Here is a 14,939-nt window from a genome sequence, read left to right on the forward strand (position 1 = left end):
ACCAGTTAGTTGACGTGGACGTCAAAGCCGGTACTGGCAGTATTTAGTCCCAGCTTTACCTGTTACCCATAGTCAGCGCCTCACCTCCCATGAGGCGACCTGAAGCGACCGCTTCAGGCGGCGCTATGCCAGGGCCTCGGAAGGGCGGCATTTTTGCTGACCTAAGCCAGCCTGACAAGCTGTCCTGGACTGGCTTAGTGTCACCGTGTCTGCAGCCCAACACGGGAAGCGAGTGGTGTATTGCGGCGGCCCTGCTGGACGCAGCGCTGCTCCAGCGGCCGCCCCTCACACTCAGGCAGAGAGCAGGTCCTCTCCCTGCCTGCGAACGCCGCTCGCTACGCTCGGCCACGCCCCCTTTCCGCTTGACCCGCCTCCATCTGCTCAGCCACACCCCTTTCTCGCAACCCGCCCCGCAGCTCCACCCCTCCTCGGCCGCTTCAGGCGGCAGAAAGCCCAGGTTCACCCCTGCCCATAGTACTACTCATAGTCTGGACCAGAATAAACATGAACAGCTCTAATCCTTAAAACGTAACTAAACTTCTCAGCAACCTTCGATTTTGTGGCCTTACTAAAACCAACAAATTTTGGCTCCTTTTTGCAAAACCTTGCGCTGAAATTCAGTATATTTAGCTCTCTTGGTAGCTGAAATCTGTATACTGCTTCTCACTGTATAAGGCAGGGAAGCTGAGGCTGGAGGTAGATGTCAGGAATGTAATCATGTAGAATCATGGTTCTGGTGTCCTATGAAACATCCGATTTATCATCAGTTCTATCTATATAGACTGTGATTTTGATTGAGGTTTTTATAAATAATACAGTTAGGGCCCATGTGCATAAGTGCACATCCAAGTTGGGAGCCAAATATATCACAGAATGCTGTCGGATGATACAAGGAGAGACGACCAAGTGCCTTCCGTGATAGATTCACGTCTATGGGACTTCTGGATCCATTCCATGCCTATAACACAGAGCAGAATAGGACCTGCTCTATAATCATCTGTGTTATCAGAATGGAATGGATCCAGAAACATGGACCCTTAGAACCTTGTTCTGGTGTCATGGAGAAGACGAGAATCTCATCTTTCATATGACACCAGAATCACTGTTCTATGTTTAGAGTGCCAGTACCTTTTTGAAGCAACAAACCCTTAGCTTCGATACATGGGTGGCCTCCGCACCCCAACCCTAGTGAGAAGCAGTCTACAGATTTCAGCTAGCGATAGACAAACAAGCAAAAGAGAGTGGATTTCAGAGCAGGATTTCACAGAAAGAAGCCAAAATCTGTCAGTAAAGTATATTAGAATATTTATTAACGTCACAAATCCTGCCACAAAATCAAACATTGTCGGAAAGTTTAGTAACATTTTAAAGGAATTGTCTGCTTTGTGTTAAAGGGATTCCTATTCCCTAAGGTGACCACACATTGTCCTATCACTGGGATCTACAGCGATCAGCCGCAATCTGTGGGGGAAGAGCAAGTGTTTAATTTACCTGCAGCGCCACCACTGGGGAAATGAAGTATTACACTTGTTTTGACTGAAATCAGTGGGCATGTAAAATAATGGGTGCGACATCGATGGCATATCCCTTTAAGTGGAGATCCCAGGTATACATTATGCACTAAGGCCACATATTGTACTCTTAGCGGGAGGACTAACAAACCTATCAGTGTAGACTATAGATAAGCCATGGTGATGGTCCCTCAATCTGCATGCCAAAAATATCATCCCCTTTAAATTCCTTCATTTTCTTCTATGTAATCGTCACTCCTATCGATCCGCATGCAAATCTGAATAATAAAGGGATCCATACAATGGGATCAATGGTCAATGGCAATCCCCAAACATTGCCCCCTCCCCTAATACTACTACCCCCAGCCTCCCCCACAGTCAATTTTCCTGGGCACGGAAATAAGACATGTGGGCGGGTCTTGTGCTCGGTGTATTCAGCCATATTTATGTTCACCCCAAGAATCCATACAATACATGTTATGTGATCATTCCAACAATCTAGAAATGTATAAAACCCACAATCCTTGAAATGTATATTTTTCAGGGTATAAATCAGATACCTTTTATGGACTTATGGGCAAAAGATCTTTATTATCCGGTATGTATGTATCACATGTATCATTGATAAGAGCCGTATGTTATTAATGATACCGCAGCATTCCGTGTGTACAGTCTTATGTAATACTGTGTGTTATGACGTGTTTGTGGCCATCCCATTGGCGGTATACAGTCGGTGCATGATCACAGCCTATTCTTAGTATCATCCAAAAATGCATGTCTGCTACCTACCATGACTCCTAAACGAATGGAAACCATATTAGAAGGAGTTGTTATTTTGACTTCAGATTTGGGCTGTCATGTCAATCTTCCTTCCTCCATTTAGGAACTTGCTCTCCGGTATAACAATCCAAATTGAATTAGTTTGAGAGAATGGGGTAAACCTGGGAAATGCATCAAAGCCGTGTCTAAGGGGACACAATGGCTCCTCTGCTATAGCACTTAAAGGGATTGTATCACCTGACCCCAGTATATCACCCCCAGCCCTCGAATAGATAGTTTAGGATTACATGAATAAAACAGTGTTTTCGCCTTGTGAATCGCTACCTCCATTGCTGAGATAATGCTGTTTTTAGTGATATATAAATAAATGCTTTGGAGCAGCGGGGGCGTGGCCGTGACTACAGACAAGTAATCAGCAACGCCCTTATTGCTCTTAAAATGGTGATATCTCAGCAATGGAGGCACCGATTCACAAGGGGAAAACATCATTTGATTCAGGTGACCCTGACCTATCTATCTACGGGGTTGTTATGGTGGGTTCTGGTGACCCTAACCTATCTATCTACGGGGTTGTTATAATGGGGTCTGGTGACCCTAATCTATCTACGGGAGGTTGTTATGGTTGGGTTCTGGTGACCCTAAGCTATCTATCTGTGGGGTTGTTACGCTGGGTTCTGATGATAGACTCCCTGTAACAGTCGTCCTATAGTCCTTGAGTTTCAAGTGTAAATGAGTAAGACACTAGATACTACAACAATAGGATATTGGGGGTAGACTCCAAAACAGAACCTGACAGTGCCCTGAGTAACAGGAGAAGAGGGTGAGGGAGTAGTAGTGCAGGATTACACCTCAGCTCCATATTGCAATGGCTCTCCCCATAAGTCCTCATGCACACAGTGATGTTATGATGCCATACTTGCCCCTATAGCATACTGTGGGGCCCTTCTGCACCACTCTATGCCTCTGCTTTTGCTGACTTGCAAGGCATCTGTTCCATTCCCTCACTACATCCAATGCCATATTGCAGAAGAGTTTGCACAATATGGCAGCACACGGAGCGCCTACAGGACCATAAAGGGAACCACAAGGCCTGTGCAGGCAGCTGCGGAACCCAAACTGTTCCTATAGCAAGTGAATTACTGTGAAGGCCGAGACATGATGAGTCAATGGAATATTCCCCGGTGCCTCCACATGTAAGTGATGGGGTCAACCTTGGAGCACATTGGACATCCTCCTGCCAGTACTGCTGAGTGCATTATTTAGCTCCTCGCCTTCCTCTTTCCGTACATTACATCTCTAGTGCTGCTTAATTAATTACCCCACGGGAACGAATCCTAAAGCTTTAATGCAAACGATGACAAATTGCTAAGCAGCTGTCGGGAGGCGCACCCCTGGCAGAATCTGGGGGCTCCGCTTCAGACTCCTCAATGAGGGCCACGTCAGCTAATAATGTATCAAGATAATTGCAATCCGCCGCTAGAAGTGCATTGTACATAGTGAGGGGTGGGGGGTCATCTCAAAGCGTCCCGGTTATCTTCATGGATGGACAGGAAGTCGTGTTGCTATTGTATTCATTCGTATACATTTTTGTATTTGGTGTTTTTGTGTTCTTACCATTTTTCGGATTCGTGGATTAAGCAAATTTTATGGTCCATCTATGGTGGACTTTGTCTTCGGTTTGTTACTTATATAGTTTTCCGTAGGGTTGAGCCGATCTTGAGATTTCAGGATCGTTTTTAAAATCCGATTTTCGATCATTTTCCAGCCGATCCCGATCGTGAAATTTGCTCGATCGCCGATTGGAATCCGATCTTCCCCAATCCCCATCGCTAAACCCTAGTTTTTCAATATGTTTATGGAAAGACTATAAGCACAGCCCACGCCAGCACCCGGGATGTTCTGGGCCCACTATATAAATTCTGAACTGATCCTACGACACGGGAGACAAGAATATTAAAAAAGTGAGCGATGGGCTGAACTGCAGTCTATGGGGGGATTTTCTGTGCCTAAACTTCAATGGTATTACTCTCTACAGACATAATGTGCTGATATACCTGTATATACCAGAGCATATTATATAGAGATATTTGGCATCCTTCTAATTGGACACAGTCAGCATTGTTGGTCATTGTGTAAATAAGGGCGCAATTCATTTATTTCTATTATTTTCCCCCAAAATAGCAAACGGCAAAAACTTTTTGAAAAATAACATCCACTCCATGATTGATGCAGATTAGGCCAATGTTGCTGTGGTCATTTAGAATTTTTATATTTGTTTTTCATCATCCTATTATTGTACAAGTGGATTGAGATATTAGAAATGTCTATGACAAGACCAGCTTCTCTAGGCTAGGCCTAAGCAGAGGACATCTGAGCTATTTAGGACAGTCTGGATGCTAGAGAGGTAACAGAGGGATCCTGCGGCCAGTAGCTTTGTTTCTGAGGTTCCCAAAAACATGGCCGCCATGCTCAGATCTATCTAGGTATCCTTCCATCTCACATCTGTTTATTTATTTTTTCATTCCATCTCCTATCTATCTATCTATCTATCTATCTATCTATCTCCTATCTATCTATCTATCTATCTATCTATCTATCTATCTATCTATCTCCTATCTATCTATCTATCTATCTATCTATCTCCTATCTATCTATCTATCTATCTATCTATCTATCTATCTATCTCCTATCTATCTATCTATCTATCTATCTATCTATCTCCTATCTATCTATCTATCTATCTATCTATCTATCTATCTATCTCCTATCTATCTATCTATCTATCTATCTATCTATCTATCTATCTATCTATCTCCTATCTATCTATCTATCTCCTATCTATCTATCTATCTATCTATCTATCTATCTATCTATCAATCATCTATCTATCTATCTATCTATCTATCTATCTCCTATCTATCTATCTATCTATCTATCTATCATCTATCTATCTATCTATCTATCTATCTATCTATCAATCATCTATCTATCTATCTATCCATCTATGTCCTATCTATCTATCTATCTATCCATCTATCTCCTATCTATCTATCTATCTATCTATCTATCTATCTATCCATCTATCTATCTCCTATCTATCTATCTATCTATCTATCTATCTATCTATCTCCTATCTATCTATCTATCTATCTATCTATCAATCATCTATCTATCTATCTATCTATCTATCTATCTATCTATCCATCTATGTCCTATCTATCTATCTATCTATCTATCTATCTATCTATCTATCCATCTATCTCCTATCTATCTATCTATCTATCTATCTATCTATCTATCTATCTATCCATCTATCTCCTATCTATCTATCTATCTCCTATCTATCTATCTATCTATCTATCTATCTATCTATCTATGTACGTTTTTTCCATTATATTATATTTCTAGACAATTTTACTTAATATCTGTGATCTTTTCTCCGCAGGATCATCAGAAAGGAACACGATACATAACTACGAGAGAAGACGTAAATGAGACCCCTCCCCCACTCCATCGATGAAACTTCATTCCTTGAACCAGAAGATGAAGTGTAATATATTATATCCAGTGTAAAATGAATACTTATTTATTTTAAGATTGGTTTAGCTTGTATATTCAATAAAGTTATTATTTTTAATAGTGTGCAATGATACTTGTCCTATAAGTGTGCTGTGATTCTCCAACTATCACTCTCATCGGGATAATCGGCAGATGATGAGAGACGGGGTCAGATAATAGAGGATCTGTCCTGGTGCGGAACCTCACGACATGGTGACCTACCCCCTCGGGAGCACCCATTGGTGAAGATTTGACGTTTCGGACCTCTGGACTTTTACTTTCATGCCAATGACCATCATAGGTTGTTAATATGATGTAGCATAAGTAAAGGTATGGAGCTCCAAATACCCAAATTCTGGCCTAGACCAGTAGCTCCCAAGTCGTGGTGTGGGGAGTTGTTCACTCCATAATTACAAAAATATGACTGCTTTCTTCCAGAAACAGCGCCATCCCTGTCCTCAGGCAGTCTGTGGTATTGCAATTCAGTTCCACTGAAGAGTTGCAATACCAGACACTACCAGTGCACAGTTGTGGTGCTATTTCTAGAAGAAAGCAGCCATATTTTTATAAATCTGGATGATCCCTTTAAGTTGAGGTTCCTTGCCATAGCAGATTCCCCTGAACGTGTACGTGGCCTATCTATGCAGTAGAAGGAGTAGCTCCATCCACTGCGTACCTGAGCTGGCGGAACATGCTGGTACCTGTAGTCCATTAATAGATGGGCCGCTACCCCTGCTGTTTAGATACGCCAGACCTGAGCGGGGGCCCTAAATTCAATGTCTAATAGTGAGGCTCCCTCGTACCCCTGTGACGGAGCAGACGTCGGTATCATTGCAGCATGTTTATTTTATTTCCTGAATGTGAATCCAAAGTCTTCATTTCATAGTTTAGATTTTTTCTGATAGTGGCACTTTGAATAAAAAAAACTTGGGATTTTGCAACATTTCCTTGCGTTTCGTGCTTGTTTATTTTCCATATCGTCCATTTTACGTATTGTAAGTTATGGCGTCCAGGGTGGGAAAACTACAACTCCCAGCAGGTCCTGACTGTTGCATTCTGGGAGTTGTAACTTTGCAGCATCTGGAGGGTCACCAGTGAAAAGCGAGTGGTCTAGGGTGTACTCTATATACCATAGGTCAAGATCGGCTCAACCCCAATGGCGACACATAGAAGGAGCTGCGAACGTGATGAAATTTTGTGTGCACCATTCTTCCGAGGTAGCCCTAGCAAATTTTGGCAAATATGCCTTAAAGCAATTGTGCAGGCTGTGGGAACCCATCCCTGGCATTCTATTGTCCGCTGTCAGTATCCGTTACGTCTTGCGCGGGGTCTCGTTGCCTCATATGGTCACTGGCACGGGAGCGGTGATTTAGGTGAATAATGTCACCGTCCCTCTCCAACGACCGCCAAGGCCACTGGTCTTAGCAGTCACATGGGGCTAAGTACTTCTGGTATCCAGACCATGCCCAAGATCAAACGGACATCGACAGCAGACATTGAAGCCCCCACAAGGATTGATCCAATTTCTGGGCATAGTCATGCCCTCCTTCACGTGTTAGAAGTTACCCCTATTGATAGGGTGGGGGATATCGTCATCATCGGGGGTCCAGTCTACCGTCCCCTATCACCGGCACTTCCATAGAGAATGATTGGAGTATCTGGGTGCACGGGAGATGAGAAGTGGGTCCCCGATCTCAAGATCAGTGTGGGCCTGAGTGATCTGTCGCCCCCCCCCCCATTCATTAGGTTATGCCCTTCCCACCCCCCTTTATAGACTCCAGACGTATTACTTGATGTTTCTTCTAGGCCCTCTGTAAACTGGGGGCCATCCACCATAGGCCACTTACAATACCGGTGTCCTCATATGAGGCAGAGGGCCCACAAGAGCCAGGCTACAATGGCCACCTCTAAACCCCAACAACTACACCACAATAATGACATTTGAAAGAGCTGTCGGAGCCTGAAATCAATAAATGCCCTCCTAGGTTTTTGTAACTTATTGGGTTCGGCTGCTCGGATTGTTCTGCCTCATTATGCGCCGACATGTTTTTGCTTTTCTTCCTTTGTTCCTCGTGATTTCACTTCTCCTGAATGATTTATAGGGATCATTCCAAGTGAAATTACTGATACTGAGGTGGTGGAGACATTTACAGCCTTGCCCAGCTCCACAAGAAACCCCAAGTGTGCCAAGTAGTAGAAAGGTAAAGCTCCTCGTATCGCAGAACCCTGAGCGCAAGACGGAAAGTCTGAGTGACCTGCAAACCTGTAATATTGGGATCTATTATAATACACACAGTGATGTCACAGTACAGGGATAATACACACAGTGATGTCACAGTACAGGATAATACACACAGTGATGTCACAGTACAGACATAATACACACAGTGATGTCACAGTACAGGGATAATACACACAGTGATGTCACAGTACAGGATAATACACACAGTGATGTCACAGTACAGGGATAATACACACAGTGATGTCACAGTACAGGGATAATACACACAGTGATGTCACAGTACAGGGATAATACACACAGTGATGTCACAGTACAGACATAATACACACAGTGATGTCACAGTACAGGGATAATACACACAGCGATGTCACAGTACAGAGATAATACACACAGTGATGTCACAGTACAGAGATAATACACAAAGTGATGTCACAGTACATTGATAATACACACAGTGATGTCACAGTACAGGGATAATACACACAGTGATGTCACAGTACAGGGATAATACACACAGTGATGTCACAGTACAGAGATAATACACACAGTGATGTCACAGTACAGGGATAATACACACAGTGATGTCACAGTACAGAGATAATACACACAGTGATGTCACAGTACAGGGATAATACACACAGTGATGTCACAGTACAGGATAATACACACAGTGATGTCACAGTACAGGATAATACACACAGTGATGTCACAGTACAGGATAATACACACAGTGATGTCACAGTACAGGGATAATACACACAGTGATGTCACAGTACAGGGATAATACACACAGTGATGTCACAGTACAGGATAATACACACAGTGATGTCACAGTACAGGGATAATACACACAGTGATGTCACAGTACAGACATAATACACACAGTGATGTCACAGTACAGACATAATACACACAGTGATGTCACAGTACAGGATAATACACACAGTGATGTCACAGTACAGAGATAATACACACAGTGATGTCACAGTACAGGATAATACACACAGTGATGTCACAGTGCAGGATAATACACACAGTGATGTCACAGTACAGAGATAATACACACAGTGATGTCACAGTACAGGGATAATACACACAGTGATGTCACAGTACAGAGATAATACACACAGTGATGTCACAGTACAGGGATAATACACACAGTGATGTCACAGTACAGAGATAATACACACAGTGATGTCACAGTACAGGATAATACACACAGTGATGTCACAGTACAGAGATAATACACACAGTGATGTCACAGTACAGGGATAATACACACAGTGATGTCACAGTACAGAGATAATACACACAGTGATGTCACAGTACAGAGATAATACACACAGTGATGTCACAGTACAGGGATAATACACACAGTGATGTCACAGTACAGGATAATACACACAGTGATGTCACAGTACAGACATAATACACACAGTGATGTCACAGTACAGGGATAATACACACAGTGATGTCACAGTACAGGATAATACACACAGTGATGTCACAGTACAGACATAATACACACAGTGATGTCACAGTACAGGGATAATACACACAGCGATGTCACAGTACAGAGATAATACACACAGTGATGTCACAGTACAGAGATAATACACAAAGTGATGTCACAGTACATTGATAATACACACAGTGATGTCACAGTACAGGGATAATACACACAGTGATGTCACAGTACAGGGATAATACACACAGTGATGTCACAGTACAGAGATAATACACACAGTGATGTCACAGTACAGGGATAATACACACAGTGATGTCACAGTACAGAGATAATACACACAGTGATGTCACAGTACAGGGATAATACACACAGTGATGTCACAGTACAGGATAATACACACAGTGATGTCACAGTACAGGATAATACACACAGTGATGTCACAGTACAGGATAATACACACAGTGATGTCACAGTACAGGGATAATACACACAGTGATGTCACAGTACAGGGATAATACACACAGTGATGTCACAGTACAGGATAATACACACAGTGATGTCACAGTACAGGGATAATACACACAGTGATGTCACAGTACAGACATAATACACACAGTGATGTCACAGTACAGACATAATACACACAGTGATGTCACAGTACAGGATAATACACACAGTGATGTCACAGTACAGAGATAATACACACAGTGATGTCACAGTACAGGATAATACACACAGTGATGTCACAGTGCAGGATAATACACACAGTGATGTCACAGTACAGAGATAATACACACAGTGATGTCACAGTACAGGGATAATACACACAGTGATGTCACAGTACAGAGATAATACACACAGTGATGTCACAGTACAGGGATAATACACACAGTGATGTCACAGTACAGAGATAATACACACAGTGATGTCACAGTACAGGATAATACACACAGTGATGTCACAGTACAGAGATAATACACACAGTGATGTCACAGTACAGGGATAATACACACAGTGATGTCACAGTACAGAGATAATACACACAGTGATGTCACAGTACAGAGATAATACACACAGTGATGTCACAGTACAGGGATAATACACACAGTGATGTCACAGTACAGGATAATACACACAGTGATGTCACAGTACAGACATAATACACACAGTGATGTCACAGTACAGGGATAATACACACAGTGATGTCACAGTACAGGATAATACACACAGTGATGTCACAGTACAGACATAATACACACAGTGATGTCACAGTACAGGGATAATACACACAGCGATGTCACAGTACAGAGATAATACACACAGTGATGTCACAGTACAGAGATAATACACAAAGTGATGTCACAGTACATTGATAATACACACAGTGATGTCACAGTACAGGGATAATACACACAGTGATGTCACAGTACAGAGATAATACACACAGTGATGTCACAGTACAGGGATAATACACACAGTGATGTCACAGTACAGAGATAATACACACAGTGATGTCACAGTACAGGGATAATACACACAGTGATGTCACAGTACAGAGATAATACACACAGTGATGTCACAGTACAGGGATAATACACACAGTGATGTCACAGTACAGGATAATACACACAGTGATGTCACAGTACAGGATAATACACACAGTGATGTCACAGTACAGGATAATACACACAGTGATGTCACAGTACAGGGATAATACACACAGTGATGTCACAGTACAGGGATAATACACACAGTGATGTCACAGTACAGGATAATACACACAGTGATGTCACAGTACAGGGATAATACACACAGTGATGTCACAGTACAGACATAATACACACAGTGATGTCACAGTACAGACATAATACACACAGTGATGTCACAGTACAGGATAATACACACAGTGATGTCACAGTACAGAGATAATACACACAGTGATGTCACAGTACAGGATAATACACACAGTGATGTCACAGTGCAGGATAATACACACAGTGATGTCACAGTACAGAGATAATACACACAGTGATGTCACAGTACAGGGATAATACACACAGTGATGTCACAGTACAGAGATAATACACACAGTGATGTCACAGTACAGGGATAATACACACAGTGATGTCACAGTACAGAGATAATACACACAGTGATGTCACAGTACAGGATAATACACACAGTGATGTCACAGTACAGAGATAATACACACAGTGATGTCACAGTACAGGGATAATACACACAGTGATGTCACAGTACAGAGATAATACACACAGTGATGTCACAGTACAGAGATAATACACACAGTGATGTCACAGTACAGGGATAATACACACAGTGATGTCACAGTACAGAGATAATACACACAGTGATGTCACAGTACAGGGATAATACACACAGTGATGTCACAGTACAGGATAATACACACAGTGATGTCACAGTACAGGGATAATACACACAGTGATGTCACAGTACAGGGATAATACACACAGTGATGTCACAGTACAGGATAATACACACAGTGATGTCACAGTACAGGATAATACACACAGTGATGTCACAGTACAGGGATAATACACACAGTGATGTCACAGTACAGGGATAATACACACAGTGATGTCACAGTACAGGATAATACACACAGTGATGTCACAGTACAGGATAATACACACAGTGATGTCACAGTACAGGATAATACACACAGTGATGTCACAGTACAGGATAATACACACAGTGATGTCACAGTACAGAGATAATACACACAGTGATGTCACAGTACAGAGATAATACACACAGTGATGTCACAGTACAGAGATAATACACACAGTGATGTCACAGTACAGAGATAATACACACAGTGATGTCACAGTACAGAGATAATACACACAGTGATGTCACAGTACAGAGATAATACACACAGTGATGTCACAGTACAGGATAATACACACAGTGATGTCACAGTACAGGGATAATACACACAGTGATGTCACAGTACAGGGATAATATACACAGTGATGTCACAGTACAGGGATAATACACACAGTGATGTCACAGTACAGAGATAATACACACAGTGATGTCACAGTACAGGATAATACACACAGTGATGTCACAGTACAGAGATAATACACACAGTGATGTCACAGTACAGGATAATACACACAGTGATGTCACAGTACAGAGATAATACACACAGTGATGTCACAGTACAGGATAATACACACAGTGATGTCACAGTACAGGATAATACACACAGTGATGTCACAGTACAGGATAATACACACAGTGATGTCACAGTACAGAGATAATACACACAGTGATGTCACAGTACAGGATAATACACACAGTGATGTCACAGTACAGGATAATACACACAGTGATGTCACAGTACAGAGATAATACACACAGTGATGTCACAGTACAGGATAATACACACAGTGATGCCACAGTACAGAGATAATACACACAGTGATGTCACAGTACAGAGATAATACACACAGTGATGTCACAGTACAGAGATAATACACACAGTGATGTCACAGTACAGGATAATACACACAGTGATGTCACAGTACAGGATAATACACACAGTGATGTCACAGTACAGAGATAATACACACAGTGATGTCACAGTACAGGATAATACACACAGTGATGTCACAGTACAGGATAATACACACAGTGATGTCACAGTACAGGATAATACACACAGTGATGTCACAGTACAGGATAATACACACAGTGATGTCACAGTTCAGGATAATACACACAGTGATGTCACAGTACAGGATAATACACACAGTGATGAGGAAACTGCCAACATAACAGAGATGAAGCGAGCAGATCATGGGAGGAAATCACCAGAGCTGAAGCTGTTTTGTTCGGATGAATGGGCGTAAATTCCTCCAAGTCGATGTGCAGGACAACACCAATTTCTGGAAACATACAGATACACAAGGGAACCACACCAGATACCGAAAGCAAAGGTTCACATACTTTTACCTCTCACAGAATATGTGGTACTTCTATAATATGTATGTTCTTCTATAGATAAATGACGAAGTCTAACATTCTTTTACTCATCCAAAGGGTTCACAAACTTTCAAGCACTGCTGTAAATATCGACCTTTACAGCACAATATTGTGGTTCTACCTGTACGGAGTCTCCCACCTTCATCTCCTAGGGCAGATCTGTGAATAATATTAATATTCCATAATATATCATAACAATACCTGACATGTCATTGGGACGAGCGGAATCAGAATACGGCTGCGGGAAAATTACCCGAGCCTAAGCCATAATAAATACCGCCCCCCCCTCCATACACTAATCTAATAATCTGATATATATGATCCTATATATGAGGACGGCTGATAACATACAAGTAACTCAGCTTTCTGCTGACCCAGCAGTATAAGGAAGAAGAAATGTGGACACCTGCTGTAATTTTCCATCACAAGCTCCAGATCCCGGACATCTGCCCCCATGTCTGAGATAATACCTGTAATCTTCTAGAACAAACCCCTCTCCTGAAGGTGTCCGCCTGTCTACAAGAACATCGAGAGACACCAAAATCCAGAGATATTAAAGTTATAACCAGTCCTTCATACACAGAGATGTTCTCCGTAGGGTTGATTCGCGTTGGTCTGCGGTACATGCTATAGGACCATTAGGGAACATGACCCTAAGGATGGGCGAACTGATTCACATCGAACTGGATACAACCCGAATTTTCCATAAGTTTCTAGTTTCTGTGGTTTGTCCTGGGCATAAGATGTAGCAGGGCTGAGTTTCTCAACACGGAAGAGTTGACTTTGCTATCAGGGCACGATGATTGGAATATCACATTGTGCGGGCTTTAGATCACTGAATAGTAACAATGTTACAGAATCTATATACATAATGGATGACAAACAAAGCTCTGCTACATCCTGCTTAGATACATCTCTTGACAATCTCCTCACCACTTGGTAGACCATTCCCCGATGTCCCCACATCTCGAGGTCTCACGTTATTGACTTTTGATAATCCCGTCCCAGTCCCATAGCTATTAGTATGGCTTAGAGGCCAATCTCCCTCGGTGGTGATGGGGGGTGGGGAGTTGGGTATAATCTACCCCCAATAACATATTGATCTTTTTGTAAGTTAGTGTCTGGCTTGGCCAATTCTCCTAATCACATCACAAGGCTTGTTACAGGGTCACACATTGACTTGCAGGGTAGCTCCCTCCAGTAGGTGGCACTAGTGAGGCAATTTTCCTCCTCCTTGTAGAGCTCATTTACATATGTTTTTCCCATGAAGCTTTGCCAATAAGACTCTATACACACCTAGGTTTGCCCCCCTCATACATCTTGTAAGAACGACATGGTCATGTTTGGA

At 42.2% G+C, this 14,939-nt stretch overlaps 1 protein-coding gene across 3 annotated transcripts in view; it reads left to right on the plus strand.

Moving 5' to 3' along the window:
- The window catches only part of LOC142201004 (tachykinin-like peptide), a 32,673-nt gene extending 26,596 nt beyond the window's left edge, over window positions 1-6,077 (plus strand). For 2 of the 3 annotated variants that reach the window (XM_075271802.1, XM_075271803.1), the window contains exons 5-6: window positions 2,056-2,109; window positions 5,737-6,077. In XM_075271802.1, coding sequence (XP_075127903.1) covers window positions 2,056-2,109; window positions 5,737-5,786 — 104 coding nt within the window. In that variant the 3' untranslated portion in view covers window positions 5,787-6,077. The remainder of the gene's footprint in view (window positions 1-2,055; window positions 2,110-5,736) is intronic. The other variant, XM_075271804.1, reaches the window with a different exon arrangement.
- The last annotated feature ends 8,862 nt before the right edge of the window (window positions 6,078-14,939 follow it).

The sequence above is a fragment of the Leptodactylus fuscus genome, chromosome 4, assembly GCF_031893055.1.
Source record: "Leptodactylus fuscus isolate aLepFus1 chromosome 4, aLepFus1.hap2, whole genome shotgun sequence".
Lineage (NCBI taxonomy): Eukaryota > Metazoa > Chordata > Amphibia > Anura > Leptodactylidae > Leptodactylus > Leptodactylus fuscus.